A 21,927-nucleotide genomic window follows, 5' to 3' on the forward strand; every position below is an offset into this window, starting at 1 on the left:
ACCACCTGCCTGTAACCCCAGGGCCTCCAAGAGTGCCAGGCATGCATGTAGTACATGTCTGAAGACACAACACCCACACACATAAGATAAATAAATAAATAAAAATTAAAAAATATGTAATCAATACTCACTAATTGAAGAGGAATGCACATTCCCACTTCCACAGGAGGCTGCTCACGCCCCTCTACCTCCCTGCCCACCTAAGATGACGGACTGAAAGTCGCCACAGAAGCACCCTGAGTACTGGTACTGCCACGAGGACTCTGAACTTGATCTTAAGGTACAGTCTCCGAAGACGACATCACCGTGAGAAGAGCAAAGCCAAGCCATACAGCCAACAGAGGGACAGCCAAGACCTAAAGCTTCTGCGCGTCCCATGGCCTCCACCTCGCCTTCCGCACACGCGTGGAAACTGCGCGGAACCACACACAGCCACAGACCCTGCGCAGCCTACCTCCTGCAGGTCTGCAGAGCCTCGCTTCAGCTCCCCAGCCATGACCAGGACCGACTTCAGGGCCCGGAGCCCAAAGTCATAATGGTGCTGCTTGGACAGCTGCTCCCGGGCCAGCTTATACAGAACGGTCATCTTCTTGGCCAGCGTCTTTTTGACAAAAGGTGGTGAGAAAACAAAAATAGGAGAGAATAAAGTGACCGAAAGCAGCAGAGTGTCACTGCAAATACAAAGGAACATGGGTGTCTCAGGGACACCCAACTACAGATCTGCAAAGCTGGTCTGCAGGGTTCAGAAAACACCAGGGTGTGGCTCCTTTTCTGATTAAGGCTCCATGGGGGACTTATTCAAAGGACACCAAAGCTAGGCAGGAGGTCACACGCGGAAGGTGTGTTCAGGCAGGAGGGTCAGGAAGTTCAAGGTCTCCTTAGGTACGTGGAGAGTTCAGAGAGTTCGAGGCTAGCCTGGACTACATGAGACCTTGTCTGAAACACACAAACACATTTGCCAAAATCTGACAACAGTTGCACAAAGCTGGGATCATAACTGCCTTTGGTGATGGCAGGTCCCAGCAAGTGGTCACAGCCTGCTCACACGGACGCTTCCAGCTTACTGGACCTCAACCTACCACACAGGTGCCCCTTGCCCAGTCGCTGTTCCTTTTGTTGGTTTGTTTGGTGCTAGGGATGAACCCTAGCCCTTCATTTTATTTTGTGATGGAGTTTGGCTTTGAATTTATAATCTTCCCACCTCAATCTCCTAAGAAGCGTGGATTAGAGATCAATATGAACCACGGTGCCCAGTCTGTTCTACTTCCTGACGACAACTCCCAGGCTACACCAGTCAAGCCTACTGGTCCCCAAGACTGGGTATTTGGATAAAAACAGACACAAGATCTCATCCTGAAAACCCAGAGTCCTGGCAGCCTGGGGTGGGGGTGGAAGGGTGTAGTGAGAGCCTTGAAAAGCAGCCAGGGCAGGGCTGGAGAGATGGCTCAGTGGCTAGAAGCACTTATTGCTTTTAGAGAGGGCTCAATTTAGTTCACAGCACTAGTGTTGGGTGGCTCCCGGCCCAGGGACTCAGATGCCCTCTTCTGTCCTCTGTGGGAATTGCACCCATACACACTTAACACAGACTCATAACTGAAAAATAAAATCTTTTTTCTCTAAAGAGCATACATTGAAGAAAATAGTCGGGGTATGGCTCACTGGAGAACAGGCCTCTGTTGCAGGAGGTGCTGGGTTCCATCTTCAGTATCACACAGAAAAAGAAAAAGTGTGTGTGTTTGTGTGTGTGTATGTGCACATGTGTGCATGTGTTGCAAGCAAGTATGTAGGTAAATGTGCCCATGGGTGCACGTGCATACAGAGGCGGAGGAAGAATTAGGTATCTGCCTCTCTCACCCTTTGCTATGTTGACTTGATGTAGGATCTCTCATTGAACCAGAAGCTCCCTTATTTTGCCTGGGCTGGCTGACCAGGGAGCTCTTGGAATCCATCTGTCTTCTCTTTCCAACACTGGAGTTACAGGCATGTGCAGTCATGCCCAGCTGTTTACATGGGCGTTAGAGATTCAAACTCAGGTCTTCATGACTGCAGAGCAGGCCCTTTCACCCAGTGAGCCATCTCCTTAGTCCATACCTTGTATTTTGAGAGAAGGTCTGTCACTGACCCTGGAGATCACTGGTGAAGCTGGCTGGCCAGCAAGCTCCAGGGATCTGTCTCCCCAGTACAGCAATGGCAGGTGTGTACCACCACACCTGGCCTTTATGTGGATCTGAGGACTCGAACTCAGGTCCTCATGCTCAAGGTAGGCACCGTACTGACTCAGCCATCTCTTTAGACCTCAGGTGTGGTTTTTAAAGGCTGACATATGAGAGAATCTCGGTAGCAGAAAGTTTGGTTTGTGCTCTGACTATGGTGACGGTCACTCCATTGCTACACATAATGAGAGGAAGAACATGAACCCTGGTGATGTCTGAACATGACGTGTGCCTGGGCAGCTCGAAGGTTGGCAAAGACCTGCAGCTGTGTGCATAAGATGCCACTCCTGGGGAAGGATACATCGGAGACCTGTGGCTGCTGTCCCAACCTCTCGATCATTAGCACACGACCAAATTAAATCACAGCTTCAGAGGGTGGGGAAGGAGCAGAGACAGGGCCGAATCATCCCAAAGCACAACCCGCAGCTCGCCGCCAGTGCAGCTCACCTTGGCCCCCAGGAAGCCCTCAGAGAAGAGCATGATCTCACAGATCTGCTGCAGGTCGGGCACGATGACGACCACAGGCCTGAACAGGGCTTTCACGGACTCGGGCAGCTCTGTGCGGCCTGCATAGCCGGGATTCATGGTGATAAAGATGCCCATCCGAGAGTCGAGGGAGATCTCCTGTCCTTCGAACTGGGTGACAGGAGAGGAAGGAGTGAGTGATGTCGTCACTAGTTCACCCAGGGAGAGGAAGCTGGGGCCACAGGGGCATCCCCAAGGGAGATGGTGATGTGGGCACTATGGGTTCTCCGGATTGACACAGAATCCAAGACATCTCTGTGAAGCCAGGTGTGGTGTCCAGTTAGGTATGGTACCGGTCAAGGCATGGTCAAGTGTGTCCAGGTATGGTCGGGTGTGGTCAGGTGTTGTCAGATGTGGTCAGATTTGGTCAGGTGTGGTTGGGTTTGGTCGGGTGTGGTCAGATGTGGTCAGGTGTGTCCAGGTGTGGTCAGATGTGGTCAGGTGTGTCCAGGTGTGGTCAGATGTGGTCAGGTATGTCCAGGTGTGGTCAGATGTGATCAGGTGTAGTCAGGTGTGTTCAGATATGGTTAGGTGTGGTCAGATGTGGTTGAGTGTGGTCAGGTGTAGTCTGGTGTAGTCAGGTGTGGTCAGATGTGGTCAGGTGTGGTCGGGTGTGGTTGGGTGTGGTCAGATGTGGTCAGATGTGGTCAGGTGTTGTGCCTGGTGAGGTGTGGTCAAATATGATGTTTGGTCTGACTTAATGTCTGTCTGGGTATAATATCTGGTAAAGTGTGTAATTTGGTGAAATCTCATGTCTGACCAAGTTTGATCAGGCTTGGTGTCTGGCCAGGTGTGGTAGGAAATTCTCATTGTCAAGCTCAGTGGCTTTAGGAACACTTAGGTATACCTCTGGCTGCTTTAGGATCACTTAGGTATACTCTGGCTGCTTTAGGATCACTTAGGTATACCCCTGGCTGCTTTAGGATCAGTTAGATATACCCCTGGCTGCTTTTATGAGAACAGATGGAGGGAGACCTACCCTGAATGTGAGGGGTATCATCTTTGAGATAAGGTGTCTGAATAAATTTAAGTGGTGGGGAGAGAGAGAGAGTTAGGCAACACAGGGATGTCCCTCTCTCTGCTTTGGTGCCACAGGGGTGGGAACGACCCCGCCCTGCTCTCACCATGATGGACCAAGCCTTCCGAAACCGTGAGCCAAAACCGTTGCTTCCCTCAAACTCCAAGTGTCTGGTCACAGTAGTACAAGAGTAACTAATGTCTGACAATGGCCCCCACCCAAGATGCCATCCTGGGGAGGGATGCAGGTGCCTCCCCTCCTCCCCTCACCTGGAATGTGGTCAGCTGGTGGATCAGCGCGTTGCGGATCGTCTGGATTTGAGATGAGATGACAGACAGCACCGAGGCATCAATCCGGTTGAATTCATCAAAGCAGCCCCATGCGCCGCACTGGGCAAGGCCAGAGAAGATCTTCCCGACAGCCTAGGGATTCGGTTAGAACCGTCAGGGCCTGTTCCTCCTGGCCTTCCATATCAAACAACTTGCTGAGTGGCTGGGTGGAGCGCTGGCACAAGGCCCATGGTAGACCAACTCCCACTCGGGGCTAGACAATCAAGACTGTGTATTTGTACAAACTCCAGATTGCCAGCTGCTAAAATGCTGGGAGCTCTAGCCACAGTGGGTCCACAGTCCCAAGTGTCCTTATTGAACCAAAGCTGACCAGTTCCTCTAGAACTCGGAGTGCAGTACTGGAGTTAGCTGCTGACCTCGTCCCTCTCTAGAGCCCCTGATCCATCCATGCTGCCTCCCTGAGCCCAGCAGCCTATGAGTTCAGGACTCTTGCCCTGTGGCTGAGCAAAAGGTGTGTAGGGGTGTGTGTGTGTGTGTGTGTGTGTGTGTGTGTGTGTGTGTGTGGTTTTCCGAGACAGGGTTTCTCTGTAGCTTTGGAGCCTGTCCTGGAACTAGCTCTAGTAGACCAGGCTGGCCTCGAACTCACAGAGATCCGCCTGCCTCTGCCTCCCGAGTGCTGGGATTAAAGGCGTGTGCCACCACTGCCTGGCAGAGCAGAAGGTTTTACTCTAACACCTTCCCAGCTATCACCTGTCGTTTCAGAAGGCAGGTGCCACCCTTCCCAGCTACGCCCACACTAGGAGTTCCCTGCAGAGGAATCAGGTGCTGAAAGGGACAGCAAGGCCTTACTTTGTAATCCATGCCTTCGCCACAGTTGGTCACAACACACAGCAGGCCCAGGGCTTTGGCAAGGTCCTTGGTGGTCTCTGTCTTGCCGGTTCCTGCTGGGCCAGCAGGGGCACCTCCCAGATACATGGACAGCGCCTGTGAGCAGTCAAATGCGAAACATACATACTCTGGTTCAGAGAAAGAGCGCTGCTACCAGGTTCATCTCTGGGACACAGGCATGGACATTGCAAGGCTCAGTTCCATGTGTCGGCCTGGCTGTGCTGGGAGTTCTCCATATTGCTGGCTAGATATTGTTTCTGGGTGTGTCTGTGAGAGTGTCTCAGAGACTGACACTTTACAGTGAGCCAGGTTAGGCGGATGGTCATCCCCAGGGTGGGCAGTAACATTTAGCCCTGTCCCACGAGAACTGGATGGGACCAAAGGAAGGGAAGATACTGACTCCACTTTGACTGCGATAATAGTCTTATACGCTGACATTCCCCAGGGCCTTCAGACCCAAATGAGAGTGGGTAGCTCAGGTCCTCAGTCCCATCTGTCCTGTTGGGCAACAGTTGGCTAGGACACTAATTTGCCTCTATGATCAATGTAAAAAATGCTTTGACTTGGGGTCTCCCATTGATCCTGTCCCTTTGAACCCCTAACTCACAGATAAGCTTATACGTCCATGTTTTGAAATAGGGTTTCGTGTAGCCCAGGTTAGCATACAACTTGCTATGTAGGTGGGGATAGCCGTGCATGCCTGATCTTCCTGCCCCACCTCCAAGCACTGGGATCATAAGCGTGCCTGCTATGCACGGCTTAAGTTCACACTTCTTTCTAGGAAAACAAAGGGCTTCTTGGCTCACAGTTCAGGGGTACCATGGGCTTCACACTTCCATTCTCCTGTGTACCCCCAGGTGCAGCAGAGTGATGGGGAGACCAGAGCAGGAGTGAGCTGCCATGGCATAGATTTGAGTCTCAGCTCTGAGTTGAGTGGTGAGGTAAGGGACCCGGCACACATGGGTGCGTCATGCAGACTTTGGTACAATTCCATGGCTTAGCACTTGCTTAGCATGTACAGGGTCCTAGGTTCTATTCTCAGTGCCACAAACAAAAGAATCTGCCAGATACTAATACACTGGCCCCATCCTGAGGGGAGGCATGGCCTCCTCCTCCACTTGCCTTCTTACAGGTTCAATACAGTTTAGTCTTATACATCCTATACATTTCTGCAATTTTCTATTACCCTCTGCCTCCACCCCCACTGCACAGGACTGCTGTGTGGGGGTCTAAGCTATAGGGTGGAACCAGCATCCCAGGGAAGATGCTCTCAGGCTTTACAATCCCATGAGTGACAATCATATTCCAATTGGAAGATGCTTCCCAGAGCTCAGAGTCAAGACTCCACCTAGGTCAACCAATACGCTATGTCTGGGGGCAAGCTTCACCTGCGTGAGCGTCAGGTAGATGCGGTCTGTGAGGGGTGTGATGACCAGCCTTCCATTCAGGCCCATGTACTCATAGCCGTAGCCAAAGGTCCCTGTGCACTGACGGATGTTGAGCTCATCCGGCTCGCGGTCCCAGTAAAAGCGCAGCTGGCTTTCCCACTCAAACTCCCGGGCCTCGAGGATGCTGGATCGGGAAGGAAAGAGAAGGAAGGGACCATAGCTGGGCAGACCACAGAAGGACAGAACAGTGAAACACCCGAGAATCCCAGGGAGGTAACCACCTGCCCCGGATGAAGGAATCCACAATGTCCCGGGCATGGACATCGATGATAAGGACGGTGTTGTATTTCTTCCTGTCGTTTTTGCTCAGCTCCATGGTGATCCGTGTGACCAGGTCGTCTATCTGCTGGTGCATCTTCTTGCCGTAGTTCTTCATAGCCTGCTTGTCCCCTTGCTTGACTTTATTGAAGACGTCCTCCACTTCCCAAGTCCACCACACCTGACTGGCGGCCAGCACCACCATGCCTTGGTACAGCAGCATCCAGTCCACCCTACAGGGCGAGCACACTGTCAAAGGCTTGGCAGGGCCTGGGTCCCGCAAGAGGCTGGATGGGAAGTCGGTTGCACTTCCAGGAGCTTAGATGTCTGACCTGGAGCAGGAGGCGTGAAGGCCAGAAAAGTTCCAGGGCTAGACCATGAAATACCAGGACAGTGATTTCTGTCCCTCAACCTCGTAGGCTCTCAACTACAGAGCAACATGTCCATCATAGGGCCAGGGGCATGCAAAGCGGTAGGGTCATGGCTGAGAAGCCACCACCAAGGGGCTGGAGGTGTAGCTACACAGTAAGGCACCTTCCTGCTGGGATCCTGTTTGTCTCCCAGTGACAGAGTCTACAAAGGATCCTGGCAGTGCCTCTCCTGACCGCTAAACACCATTCTCACAGTGAGGTCTGCTCGGAAGCCCAAAGGGCTAGGAATGGCACAACGTCTGGTGCAGGCCCCAAGTGGTCGGTGCCCAGGAATGGGGTGGGGGTGGGTGCTGGGAATTTGTATTCAGTTATTCATTCCTACAGCGCTGGGACGGAGCCCACAGCCTTGTGTATGTAAAGCAAGCATTCTGCCACTGGGAGATTCTAAGCAGGTGCTCTTCCACTGAGCCACACTCCCCCAGCCCCTCACTGGGGAATTCTAAGCAGTTGTTCTACCACCGAACCACACCCCAGCCCCTCACTGGGGGATTCTAGACAGGAACTCTACTGTAGAGCCACACCCCAGCCTAAATTGAATTTGTAACAAGCTCCCGACCTGCTGCCTTGCTCACCTAGGCAGTACTATCCAGAACCATCATTTGAAACAGCTTTCATCAGCTGGGTTGCCATGGCAAGGAAAGCCCTACTGCAATGTCGGCCTGCCTGCCTTACACTCGTAAATCACCCTGCGCTCCGCGGCAGGATGCAGCCGTGCACCCGCACACATCCACATCACCTGCTTCTGTCCTCACAGTATCTGAAGATGGCTTCCTTGGTGATGAGCCTGTTGGTCCTTCTCATTTCGTTCAGCACGGTCGTCATCCAGTCTTCCACACGGCCCTCGGCCCGGATGATCTTGCGGAAGTTCATGACTTCTCCCTCTGCCGAGATCATGGCCGACACTAGCTTCTCCCCGCTGTCTCCGTCGTGGAAGCGCAGCATGGCAATGTTGTCGTACATCTGCAGGCAGCAGGAGAGGCAGGTGGGGATGCTGGTGGGACGCCCACCCTTCATGGTGGCCATGACACTCTCAGGGTTGCCCCAGACAGATGTCCACACACCCAGTGTTGTGTTTATCGCTCGGGATGACAGGTTACTTCTTCAGCATTGTGCAAACCAAAGGTGGATGTTCCGAAAGAAGGAAAACCTCTGAGGAATCATGGGATCTAGTGTAAACATGGGGTCAAAGTGGTCCAGACACACACAGTGGAGTGAGGAGTTGAACCTGAGGTGGAACTGAGGGCTTAGAGGCATGAGATGTGATCAGCTAACTCGGGGCCACTTGGCCTGCTTCCCGAAGTCTGAAGGAAACACCTTAAAGGTGAAGCTGGGAGCTTCCCACAGTTGACAGGAGCCACATGTCACAATCACAAACACTTGAGCAAAAGAAAATTCCAGAACCTAAGTCCTTAGGGCCCCTACAGAATAGCATGGATGCTGTGAATCAGGAAGGGAAGAGATGAAGCGTGGCCAAGTATAAGGAGTAAAATGGGGAGAAATCCCAGGAGAAACAGGAAACAGGGACGGGGGCAGATCTGGCATCCTTTCTCTACAGTGGCAATGGCTTGTTTGGAAATGGGGATTTTGCCCAGTGGTGGTAGTGCACACCTTTAATCCCAGCACTTGAGAGGCAGGCAGATCTCTGTGAGTCTGAGGCCAGCCTGGTCTACAGAACTAGTTCCAGGATAGCTAGGGCTACACAGAGAAACCTTGTCTCAAGAAACAGAAAGAAAGGGAGGGAGGGAGGAAGAGAGAGAGGAAGGGAGGAAGGAAGGAAAGAAGGAAGGGGAGGGAGGGAGAGAGAGAAGGAGGAAGGAAGGAAGGGAGGGGGGAAGGAAGGGGGAATTAACTAGGCATGGGTGCAACTGGGAGGCTGTGGCATGATGATGGCCACTATGGGCCAGCCTGGGCTACATACCTCTGAAAAGAAGAAAGGGAGGAATGAAAGGAGGGAGGGGAAAGGGAAGGAAAGAACCTACCTCTTGAGAAGGAAAACATTTCATTTTTTTTTAAAAAAAGAATGTTTTAACTGAGCTTGGCTGCTGGCCCTGATGCTAAACCCTGACCCTTGATCAAGAGCCCTGACTTCAGTCCATATGCCCTGACCTGACCCAGGCTTCCCCCCCCCCACGCTCACCATGGGCCCTGACCTGCCCCAGGGGCCCCCCACGCTCACCATGGGCCCTGACCTGACCCAGGGGGCCCCCCCACGCTCACCATGGGCCCTGACCTGACCCAGGCTCCCCCCCATGCTCACCATGGGCCCTGACCTGACCCAGGGGCCCCCCATGCTCACCATGGGCCCTGACCTGATCCAGCCCCCGCCCACGCTCACCATGGGCCCCGACCTGCCCCAGGCTCCCCCCTACACTCACCATGGGACCCGACCTGCCCCAGGCTCCCCCACACTCACCATGGGCCCCTACACTCACCATGGGCCCCGACCTGCCCCAGGCTCCCCTCCACGCTCACCATGGGCTCTGGCCCTGAGGAAGCCCTGACCTTGATCATGTGCTCCTGCACACACAGGGGGTCGCTGTTGCCCAGGATGCTGAGCAGCTCGTCGTCTGAGATGAAGAAGAACCTGGGGAAGGCGTTCCTCTTGGAGTCCAGGTAGTCGTTGAGGCTCTTCTGGCATTTCTCCAGGCCATCGCTGACGTTCTGCAGGTCATTAAGGCGGTTTGGGGCCTCACAGCATCGCTTAATCACAGGGTCCTTCAGAGTCTCCCCCATGATCTGGAGAAGGTCAGGGACACAGCTGAGTGTCACACAAGGTGGCAGAAATGCTGCCCCTACAGTCCCCAGAAGGCACAGATCAGGACACAAAGGACCAGCGGGCAGGCAGACCACAGCCTCAGGGAGACCTGCACGAAGCTGTGAAGCTCTGGGCAAGTGACTCCTGCCAGCATCTCAAACTCATTTCTAGTGTGTCTTTCTGTGCGGAGGCCAGCTGCACACAGTAGGGATTTTGTGTGTGTGGTCATGCGGTATCCTACCCTCTGCAACAGTGCTGTACACAGTAGGGATCATGTGTGTCTGGTCATGCAGTACCCTACCCCCTGCAACAGTGCTGCACACAGTAGGGATAGTGTGTGTGGTCATGCGGTACCTCACCCCCTGCAACAGTGCTGCACACAGTAGGGATAGTGTGTATGGTCATGCGGTACCCCACCCCCTGCAACAGTGCCATGCACAGTAGGGATCATGTGTGTCTAGTCATGTGGTACCCCACCTCCTGCAACAGTGCTGCACATAGTAGGTGTTCAACCGGGAATTAAGAAATGAGTGGAGTTGAACATAGTGCCATACGTCTTTAATAACAGCACTTGGGAGGCAGAGGCAGGTGGATCTCTGTGAGTTCAAAGTCAGTATGGTCTACAGAGGGAGTTCTAGGACCGCCAGGGATACACAGAGACAAACAAAAACAAAAAACAAGGAAGAAGAAGAAATAGAGAGACGGGGAGAAGGAGAGAGAGAGAGAAAGAAAAGGAAATGAGTTGAGACAGCAAGAGTTAGGAGTCATTTGCACACATGGGATATTCAGGGGCTGGAGAGATGGCTCTGGGGTTAAGAGGACTGCCTGCTCTTCCAAAGGTCCTGAGTTCAATTCCCAGCAACCACATGGTGGCTCACGTGGGATAGTCATTACAGCGGTTCTTCCGCACCAAAAGGAAGGGGCAGGGTCGCGGGGAGAACAGAAAGAAATTGTCTGAAAGTCCAACAGCAAAGGAACAGGCCAAAACTTAGCTGCTTACTGACTGATATACATAGAAGAGAGCTTACAAGATGGCTCAGCTTGCAGAGGCTCACCACCAAGCCTGAGGCCCTGAGTTCAACCCTCATGCCCAGGCCCCACATGGTGGAAGGGGAGAACGGACTCCCACAGGTTGCCTTCTCACTCCACACTTGGCCTGTGACATGTATGGTGTGTGGGGTAGGTGCATGTGTACATACACATACACTAAATTTAACTTTAAAAATGTAAAGAAATACGTCAAAGAGAATGAACTGAGGTTATATTGTTGGATGTGGTCCTATTGCAGCCTGCCTTTGGATTTATCTATATCTGTGTGTTTATGTAGAATAAAAATTCCAGAGAGACATGGTCAACTGTTATGTAGGTCAATGAGTGGGAAATTTCCTAAGTAAATTAGTTATGTAAGGAATGACCAAGAGTTTCAGAAGACCCAACCTCAGGAACAAGTCTACATAGACACAACAGTGTGTGGTGACGCCATCCATCTCACACTGATGGGGACCCCGTCCTCTCTCACACTGATGGGGACCCAGTACTCTCTCACATTGATGAGGACACTGTCCTCTCTCACACTGGTCACTTACCCTTTTAAATATCCTGTCAATGTTGTCAAACTTCTTGGCCTCCTCTGGCAGCTGGGACCGTATGTCCCCGCCAATGAAGATGCTCTCCAGGTACATCCACTTCCTCTGAACCAGCATCCAGATCTGAAAATGCACCATGTCAATGTCACAGGGTGAGGCGGCACCCCAGGGTCACAGGCAAAATCCCTCCAATCCACAACTCATTCAAGTAAGTTCAGTCAATGCAAGGATTGGCAGACCAAGTGGCACCGTGTGACATGGCCACCACCCCCTTCCCCAAGTGCCCAGTTCTCTGGATTTCACTTTTGCTTTCTGGAGTTTTGACCAACAGGAATCCAAAACTATAGTAGTTCAAGCAGGTGTGCAGAGAGAGAGCACATTCACGCAGCTCTTAGACACGCTGTCACAAGCGCTCTGTGCATGAGCAGTCACTGGGGCTCACCTCTAGGCAGCTGGATTTGTAAATTAGACTTTGCTATAGGTATATGTGTACTGGGAAGCAGTCATACAAAGTTCGGAACTATCTGGGTTCTTGGCATTGTCAGGACATCTCGGAACAGATCCCTGGAGAGTTGGGAGTTACCATGAAGGAATGCAGCATTTTAGAGGACACAGCTCTATTCAAAAGCAAAAAACGTCGCCTGCCCCACCCCGTGCCAGTCCTGGACAGGACGGACGTGTCCTGTTACATGTGGAGTTTGGAGACCTGTGATCCACAGTGATCAGTGCAGATGTCTGTGTTCACAAGAAGCTGCGTGCCACCTGCTCAGCCGTTCTGTTTCCAGATACAGACACCAAGAGGGACAACAGAGATCCAGGCAGTGCATTCAGGAACACTCCTGGTGGGCGTTTCTATAACACCCAGGAGACAGGAGCAAGACAGACGGCCATCAGGTGAACCAAAAGTGATACAGCCATGGACAGATTAGTGTTTAGCCATGAAAAGGATAGGATCAAGGACAGATGCTACCATGTGGATGAGCCTTGTATGTGATTTCACACATGTGAGACACACAGATTAGATATGGAGATAGGAAATAGATGTGTGGTTACTGGGACCTGGGGAAGCAGGAGCTGGGAAGTGATTGGGAGTTTTCTTTTATGGTGCTGGGAAAATTTGGGGACCAAATATACTTGTCTATGAAAAATTCAGCCACCCAAAAATAGTGGACTGAGCCCGATTGATCTGGTTTGTTTACAGAGGCCTGGTCCAGCACGGCCCACACAGGCCTGACCCACCACCCAGTATGACAGGCCAGGTTTGGGGAGTACAAAGGCAGATGACACACTGAGCAAGAATAGAAAGAAGCCTGCAGTGGTGGTGCATGCCTTTAATCCCAGCACTTGGGAGACAGAGACAGGTGGATCTCTGTGAGTTCAAGGCCAGCCTGGTCTACAAGAGTAAGGTCCAAGATTAGCTCCAAAGCCACAGAGAAACCCTGTCTCGAAAAACCAAAAAAAAAGAAAAAAAAAAGAAAAAAAAAAGAATGGGGAGAAAAACTTAGGTGGTATAACCCAAAGAAAAATTGAATCACGTGAAGAGAGCTACCTAGCCCACAATAGTCAAATCTGAAAAGGACTTTAATATAGATATGTATACAGTATCAATGTTTAACACATTGGTAGTGAAAACATTCATACAACAAGAACAGGAGGTTTGGAAACAGAACAGGGACACGTTAAAAGGCCAAGTAGGAATCTTAGAAATTAAAAGTGCGTTCCCTGACATCAGAATTCCTCAACGTCTACGTCAATGCACTTCTCCCACCAGCTAAATCAAGAGCCGGGAAACAGCCCCTCGTTTCTAAGCACAGGTGTTCCCGTCTAAAATTCCCACACTCCCCTCTGCTTGGCTCTCACCTCGATGACCTCCCCTATCAGAGACAGTGTCTTCTCCCACTTGTGGACCGTCTGCAGGAAGGGCCCCACGAATCTGCTTCCGGAGATGCTCTGCAAGTTGACCGTGTTGTCGTCCAGGCACTGGATGATGTCGTCCACGGACCCTAAGATGTAGCCTCGCTCCTGTGTGCCTTTATAGTACTTGACCACGGTGAACTTCATGTTCTCCCAGGTGTCTAGGATTTCCTTCACGGCCTGGTTGGGGCAGAAGCCATGGTTGGGCCCACAGAGCACAACCCTGAGCCAGGAGCTTTCTTTCTTCCCTAATGTGTCATCGGTCAGCGACTCAACCCAGAGTCCCAGATTCATCATCTGAGAGGCTGAGATTCTCCTCAGCAACAGTGTCCTTGACTATCGGGCATGTAACTTTGCCAGGCAAGCGTGTCACATGTGGGCTCTCATCTAACCCCCGCCCCCAAAATCAGATTGTTATCCAGAGATAGGTTTAGAAGGGCCACACGGTGGGCCACACATGCTGCCGAGTGCCAGAACCGGGGTCTCAACTGTGTAGCTCCCTATGTGACAAGGGGGTCCTATCACACTCACCCACTGCTGAGCAAGAAAGTGCCAGTACAAAATTCTAGGCTTACTATTATTCCAGGCTCTGAGGAAATCCGCAATAATATGTGCTCTGTGTGTGTCTATATGTGGATGTTTATAAGTATGTGTGATTTGGTCTCTAGGGAGACAGGACCCTGGGTATGCCTTTGAGGTACTAACTTAATTAGGTTAAGTTTTTAAAAACAAAACAAAAAAGATCCGCCCACTGTGGGTGGCGCCATCCCCTAGGCTGGGAAATGGACAGACTAAAAAGGAGAAACTGAACTGGGCACCGGCATCCATCTCTCTGCTTCCTGACTGTGGCTGCAGTGTGCCCAGCTGCCTCACGCTCCTGCTGCCATGCCTTCCCCACCATGATGGACGGTGCCCTCAAACTGCGAGCCACAGTTAACCCTTCCTTCCTTCCTTAGGTTGCTATTGTTGGGGTATTTTTTCACAGCCGTGAGAAATGTAGTTACGAGGATATCTGTACATGTTGTGTGTATGTATTTGTTCATAGTGTATGAGTGGGAACACATGTATTGATTGTATGTGTAACTGCATTGTTTTGTGCACATCTGTGTGAACATATCCACATGTGTCATGTGTCTACACATCTTTTAGTGTTCTGTTAGAATCAGTTGTGCGAAATGGGCTCCATCTTCCTGCGCTCCCTTTGACCTTGTGCCTGCAGCGTCAGCAGGGCGCAGCGTTCAGCAGGATGATAACGGCGACCGCCCTCAGTGTCCAGGCTGCGAGCGACTTGCTATTTCTAATTGTTTTCCAAGGGGTACCCAATCGTTCACCAGTGAATAGAATGCGAAACTGTAATGGAGGACGTCAAAAAAAGTAAACTGGGGCAGAGGTTCTACTAACGATGACACTAGAGACAGAGTGTTTCCTGCTAAGAGAAAAGTCAGCCATTGCCGGAGCCTTGCTGTGATCCCAGCGCTCAGGAAGCTGAGGCAGGAAGATCATGAGTTCAAAGCCAGCCTCAGCTACATGGTAAAACCCCATCTCAGTGAACCAAAGGCTGATGAAGGCCTCGGAGGCAGAGCCGCGGCACTGAAACCCAAGGCTCCCCTTCCCTACCTTCTCAATGGCGACCTCCTTGACAGCCGCTGTGACAATCTCATTGAGCACTTCCGTGTGGCTGTGCAGTTCCATGGCAAACATGTTCTCCAGCGTGAAGGTCTCTGTCATCTCGAAGAACACACCTGTTTTCTCCATGAGTTCTTTCCAATGTCTGGAAGGATGTAGGGCCATTAACAAACACCACCCAGCAAGCACAGAGCTGGCTTAATTGTTTCCCCTGATGGCAGAGGAGGAGGCCTCACGGGAAAACCTCCACAGGGACATGGAACAGCCTGGGATTATACTGCCGAGTTCAGAAAATACCGCTGCTGAGAAAATGAGTGGCCTCTAGTTTCTGGAAACTGGCTTCTGCATGAGGGAGAACCCTTTTCAGTCATGGAGCCCAGGTGTGTTGGGACGTATTACTTCAGCACTGACTCAGCTGAGAATTGGGGTCATGAGGTGAGGCCCAGCTCCTGGTACCAGGGAACTCATCCCCAGTTTGGATAGACGGTCAAGAGACAATGAACGGAATCTACAATTTAAACACTGTCTTATGTTGACAAGTAGGCGTGTTCTGAGAAACACGCCATCAGGCGGTCTTCTTGACTTTGTGTGAACTCCCCAGTGTGAATCACACAAACCCACATGACCAGGCCTATGACACATCTGGCCACATGGTATGGCATACCATCTACTACTGACCAGAAGACTGATACCCACTGCTATGTGACTTAGCTACAAACCAGCTGTTTTGTTTGCTTGTTTTATACAGAGCTGGGGATGGGACTCTTGGCCTCAGACAATCTAGGCAATTGCTCTACCACTGAGCCACACACTCCAGCTTGTACCTACTAACTGTCCTGAATGCTGGGTGGGCAGGGGTTAACGGTGCAGGCCCATGGGAGACTGGAAGAGGACAAGAGGGAGTTTGAGGTCAGCCTGGGCTATATCCTGAGACCCTGGCTCAAAAAAGAAGAAAAAAAGAAAAAGGAAGTGGGAGGGATCCCTGGTATCAGAGGTGACACTCAGATGTGGCTTACAGGGAGGGACATGGCCGAGCCTGGGAACTGTGGGCTACAAGGCCATGGAACGGGGGCCTTGGTTTATTGCAGAGAACAGCCCTGAGAGCCAAGGGCAAGAGCATTTCAGGCCTGGGAGAAGTGTGGGGACATGGACAGGCCAAAGCTATGTTGGCTGGGCCTGTGACTGCCACTCTGGGCTCAACAAGACAGATAGAAAGTAGGCGCTAAAACCTGGCGAGTGTTCAGGAGAGACCTTCTTGCTTGTGTGAAGAGGACTGTGTCTTCCTCGGCTCCCTGGAACTGTGATAAAATACCTGAGAAAAGTGACTTAATGGAGAGAGGGGTTTAGAGGGGTCACGGTGAGGGAGAGAATCACAGCCAGGGTCGTAAGATGCGGCAACGTGAAGATGGGGAAGGGGGGATGAGACTAAGGGGCGCCCCCTCCTAAAGTCACCTAACAACAGTTACTACTGGGGACCAGACCCTCAACACATGAGCCTCTTGGGAACATTCCAGATCCCGACTACAGCAGATTGGGAGGAAATGGGGATGGAACCAATTTCCAGCTAAGTAAACTAAAGCTGTGTGACATGGTTCTATGAGCAGACTCTGGGAAATGCGGCCAGGGAGGGCAGGAGCCACGGAACACTGGCTAACTCCCATGGACATGGAGTCGGGGTTGGGCTAGCCACCAGACCCACAGGACCGGTGGCTCCATCAAACACCAGAGGGACCCAAGCATTCAACATGGCAACCACATGCTGTCTGTCACTGCTGGGTGAGCCCAAGCTCCAATGGAGGACACAAAGTGCATCAGAGTCCAAGGTAGTCAAGTACCTCAGGAATAAATGTTTTATACTGGTTACACGTGGAAATGGTATCTCAAACATTAAGTCAATTAAATATATCACTAAGGGGTTGGAGAGATGGTCCGCAGTTAAGAGCACTGGCTGCTCTTGCAGAGGACCTGGGTTCAGTTCCCAGCACCCACATGGCAGCTCACAGTCATCTGTAACTCCAGTTCTAAGGGATCTGATGCCCTCTGGCCTCCACAGGCACACACACACACGCACACACACGCACACACACGCACACACATGTACACATGTACACTGACAAAACATACTAAACATAATTTGGAATAAAAATAAATCTTTAAGGTGTGTGTGTGTGTGCATGTGTGCGTGTGTGTGTGTGTGTGTGTGTGTGTGTGTGTGTGTGATTCATTTCAAGCCAGGCATGATGGTTTTTCCTATAATCCCAGCATATGGAAGGCTGAGAAAGAAAGACTGCCATGAGTTTGAGGCTATCCTGGGCTACATAGCAATTTTAAGGCAATGTGCCAATAGACATAGGGTCCAGGCTGTCATGGAACTTTCTATCCTCCTGCCTTAGTCTCCCAAGCACTAGGGTGAGAGGCAGGGTTCTTTTCATTCTTCTAATGTTGCACCTAAAAAACTGCAAATGACATTGGTGGCTCCGTTCCATTTCTCCTGGACTCCTCTGACCAAATCCTCCTGCTGTCTTCCTTTCTAAACAAATCCTGTCCCCTCTCACCTTGCTGCTGAGCTGGCCCCTCTCATCTGTGCCCCCTGTCTAACCTATGCTGTACATGCCTGAGATCTAAAGTCATTCCGTGAGCTCACGAGGCTGACAGAGGACGTAACCCACCTCTCTCTCAGGGCCTCGTGCTTCAAATCCAGAAGGAGAGGGATGGAGTCCTTGAACGCCTTCATCTTTGCTTCCAAATGGAAAGCCACGGATAAGCTGCGCACGTGGCGCGGCAGCTTGCGGAGGCCTTTGAGGAAGCCTTCGATACCTTCCTGCAGATACTGGACATTCAGGTTGATCCAGAGGGTCTGGGACCACTCCTCTTTGGCAACCTAGAAACATTAGACAAGTCAGCACCCATGGGGCCTGACCCAAATGCCAAGGAAGGGACCGGTGCGCGCCTAGCTCTGGCCTCCCTCAGCTCTCTCTTCCAACAAATGTAAAACGGTGAGTGTTGAGGCCAACATAAAGGAGCTGCGGCTTTTCTGAGCCCTCCCCAACATAACACTGCGCCTGAGTGCATATGTGCCTGTGCCCAGCTTGGGGCGTCCGGGGGCGGGACGGTACCTTTAGAGACCCATACAGGTCGTAGATCAGCCGGAGCCCTGCCATCTCTTTCTGCACCTTGATGAGCTCAGGGTACATGGTGATGGGGAGGTCAAAGAGCTTCTCCGCATTGGCCAGTTCCTGCCGGTTCTTCTCATGCCTGGCCAGCTCCTTCTCAAAACTGCCTAAGAGCTCAACGCCTGGAGAAGTGCGGGCAAACATGATAAGGACTCATTCGTCAGCGGCTTTAGACAGAAAAGCAAAGCAAACCAGCCTAGATATCACAATCCCAGAGAACCTAGACACCAGTGAGGGCCCTAAGGGAGACATGCATAAATCTAATCTAACTGGGAAGTAGAAAAAGACAAGATCTCCTGGGTTAATTTGGGAGCATGGAGACCATGGGAGAGGGTGGAAGGGGAGGGGAGAGGAAGAGAGGGGAGCGGAGAAAAATGTAGAGCTCAACAAAATCAATTTTAAAAGTTTTTGAAAAATGAAAAAAGAAGGGCAGAGATAGAGCAGAAAGGGCGGTATGACCGTGAGAGCTTTGGAGCTAGGGGTGAGGTGGGGTGGGGAGGGGGGTCGCTGCGAGTTCAAGGCCAGCCTATTTACACAGTAAGTTCCCAGTCAATCAGGGCTATAAACTGAGCAGTGTGTCTAAAAATGTGTGTGCATAGAAGATTGAGGGCCAAAAGAAATGGCTCAGTGGGTCAAGATGCTTGCTAAGGACAGCTGAAGTTCGATCCACAGGAACCACACGGTAAAAGAGAGAACTGACCCATGGTTGTTCTCTGACCTCTACACATGCATGAGTCTCTCTCTCTCTATCTCTCTCTCTCACACACACACACGCATGCACATGTACATGCTAAATAAAAGGTAAATATAATTTAAATTGTTAAATAAGAATAAAACAAATTTGATTAAGAAATCAGCTATTGGGGGCTGGAAAGAGGCTCAGTGGTTAAGAGCACTGGGCGGTGGTGGCGCACACCTTAATCCCAGCCCTCGGGAGGCAGAGGCAGGTGGATCTTGGAGTTCGAGGCCAGCCTGGTCTACAGAGCAAGTTCCAGGACAACCAGGGCCACACAGAGAAACCCTGCCTCAGAAAAACAAAAAAACACACCAACAAAAAAGTGCTTCTCAACCTGTGGGTTGCAACCCTTTTGGGGTAGCCAAAGATCATTGGAAAACACAGATATTTATATAGTTATTCATAACAGTAGCAAAATTACAGTTATGAAGTTGCAACGAAAATAATTTTATGGTTGGGAGTCATTATGACATGAGGAACTGTTACAAAGGGCCGCAGCGTTAGGAAGGCTGAGAACCACTGGTCTAGACTAAGAATGGTGTTTCTTCCCTGCCACCCTTTTGACTGGTGGCATCGAAGGACATGTGCTGTGTGTTGCAGATGAAGCATCCCCCAAAAGGCTCTGTGGTGGCGGCTTAGTCCCCAGCTGGTGGATCCAGACACTGAGAGGTGACCAGATCATGATTGGTTCTGAGATAATCAATGATCTATCAAGGGACTCAGATTTGATGCCGTCATTGGGAAGTGGTGCAAACCAGCAGGTAAGAGCTGGTCAGAGGGGGTGATGGTTTAGGGTCAGTGCTTCTGAAGACCCTGTCTGCCCCCTTCCTCCACTGCCAAGAGGCTCCACTGTTGTGGGGTGTTTCACACTGTGTGAAGGTGTGTTACTGTGACTGGTGTAACAAAAAGCTGAATGGCTAACGGCTAGGCAGGAGGTGTAGGCGGGACTTCCGGGCAGAGAAAGAAAGAAGGAGGAGAATCTAGGTGCACAAGGAGTGCCAGGAGATATGGAGAGGAAACAGGAGGTGCAAGATGGAAGAGAGGTAACGCCACATGATAGAACATAGATAAATATAAATGGGTTAATTTAAGTTATAAGAGCTAGTTCAGAACAAGCCTAAGCTACAGGCTGAGCTTTCATAATTAATGAGTCTCCATGTCATTATTTGGGAGTTCGCTGCGGGACTGAAAGACTTGTTACATTTCTCAGCTACAGTTTCTCCCACAGGAAGTTCCATGTGAACACAGTGAACTGAGGCCTCTGAACTCGTGAGCCAGAACAATTGTTCTTCCTCTTAACCTGTTTCTTTCAGATGTGCGTCATAATTACAGAAGTCTGGCAGGCACAGAGAGCAGCAGCTTGGCACAGTCCAGGGTCTAAGTCCAGGGTCTAAAGAATGAATGAATGAATTCAGAGGGTCTAAAGAATGAATGAATGAATTCAGAGGAAGAGAGCAGGAAAGGTGTGTACACGCGTACGTGTGTGCATGCGTACGTGTGTGCATGCGTGCGTGTGTGCCTGTGCGTGTGTGTGGGCGTGCATGTGTATGCATGTGTGTGTGAGCGTACGCACTTGCGCGTGTGCGTGTTTGTGATACACACAGCTGCACTGGCAAAGGCAGATGCCAGTGGTCACCATGTTTGGCTGCAGTGGGGACCGGCTGGATTCCAGCTCTCTCTAGATCCTGCATAAACTACTTAACCCTACGCATTGTATCCACCCTGCCGTCAGAGGCCACCGCTAGACCATGAGAGAAGCAGCTGAGAAAGGAGTCGATACTTCAGTGACAACATATCACTTCCCGTGAACCTCTCAGGGGCCCCTGAGCCCTCAACACCCCCACAGCACAGCCTCACCTTTATCCAGGTCTTCACCCACAGCGCCAGGGCCTTTCCTGTAGAAGCGCCGTGCAAACTCGTCCAGCTGACTTCTGTAGTTCATTATCTCACTCCGGGTGATCTGAGGGAAGGAAGCCACCCATAAGCGTGGTGTAACCTCAGTGTGCGGATTGGAACCCAGGACCTCACACGCACCGTGCGCACCCGAGTTCTGACCCTTGCCCCAGTCTCCCATCTGCACTCAGAGTGGAGGTGACATCGCACCTCAGTGAATGTTCTCTTGATGCCTCCGAGTGCGTGTTCCACGTTCACAGAGTCATTGAAGAGAGTTTGCCACATGCTTTCAATCTTGTCAACCAGTTCCCGCTCAGCATCAGTAGGCTAGAGGGAGAGACACAGGGACAGACAGACAGACAGACATTGAGAGGCAGAACGGATTACCAACAATGATGGAATTGCAATGTCAGGGAAAAGCTGCTCCCCACAGACTTTGGTTTCTAACTGCACCCAAGGGGGCTATTGGAACAAGCTGGAAAGCAAGCTGAGACAGTAACATTGTGTTCTTGGGGTTGTTTATTTGGTTTGGGGATTTTAGTTTTTCCTCTTTAATTATGTGTCTGTTTGCATGTATGTACAGTGCCTGCAGAGACCAGAAGAAAATATCAAATTCCCTGGAGCTGGAGTTATAGGCAGCTGTGAGCAGCCTGATGTGGGAACCCAACTTGGGTTCTTTGGAAGGGCAGCCAGCACTCTTAACCACTAAGCCACCTCTCCAGACCCCTGTTGGCTCATTTTGGAGTTGAAGTTTTACACATCACAGACTGGCCCCTAACCCACTATGTAGCCAAAGGTGATCCTCCTGCCTCCACCTCCCAAGTTCTGGGAGTATAGGTGTATTCCACTGTGTCTAGGCCAATCTATAATTTTGTAATAAAAATGGTATCTGGGCCAGGCATAATGGCACATGCCATTCATTCTGGAGATAGAATCAGAGGATCTCTATGAGCTGGTGGCCAGCTCTACATAACAGTTTCAGGTCAGCCAAGGCTTTATGGTGAGACCCTGGAGAGAGAGACAGATGGAGATCTGGAGGAGCTAGAGAGATGGTTTGGCAGTTAAAAGCTCTGGCTCCTCTTCCAGAGAACCAGAGATCTGAATCTATGCCCTCTTCTAGCTTCTGTGGGTATTGCACTGATGTTCACATACATCTATACATATGCACATATA

The 21,927-nt window shown here is 51.1% G+C and overlaps 1 protein-coding gene across 1 annotated transcript in view; it reads right to left on the bottom strand.

Annotated features, from left to right (window-relative positions):
• Positions 1–21,927, bottom strand: part of Dnah10 (dynein axonemal heavy chain 10) — a 121,032-nt gene that overhangs the window by 57,943 nt on the left and 41,162 nt on the right. The window contains exons 22-36 of the mRNA XM_087903640.1: positions 20,965–21,081; positions 20,719–20,821; positions 18,069–18,247; positions 17,622–17,833; positions 14,944–15,097; positions 13,273–13,506; positions 11,413–11,535; positions 9,574–9,807; positions 7,808–8,031; positions 6,604–6,873; positions 6,323–6,506; positions 4,896–5,030; positions 4,026–4,178; positions 2,661–2,849; positions 455–601 (exon numbers count right to left, since the gene is read on the bottom strand). Of these exons, the coding sequence (XP_087759766.1) occupies positions 455–601; positions 2,661–2,849; positions 4,026–4,178; positions 4,896–5,030; positions 6,323–6,506; positions 6,604–6,873; positions 7,808–8,031; positions 9,574–9,807; positions 11,413–11,535; positions 13,273–13,506; positions 14,944–15,097; positions 17,622–17,833; positions 18,069–18,247; positions 20,719–20,821; positions 20,965–21,081 (2,658 nt within the window). The remainder of the gene's footprint in view (positions 1–454; positions 602–2,660; positions 2,850–4,025; positions 4,179–4,895; positions 5,031–6,322; positions 6,507–6,603; positions 6,874–7,807; positions 8,032–9,573; positions 9,808–11,412; positions 11,536–13,272; positions 13,507–14,943; positions 15,098–17,621; positions 17,834–18,068; positions 18,248–20,718; positions 20,822–20,964; positions 21,082–21,927) is intronic.

Source organism: Myodes glareolus, chromosome 2 (assembly GCF_982192425.1).
Source record: "Myodes glareolus chromosome 2, mMyoGla1.1, whole genome shotgun sequence".
NCBI lineage: Eukaryota > Metazoa > Chordata > Mammalia > Rodentia > Cricetidae > Myodes > Myodes glareolus.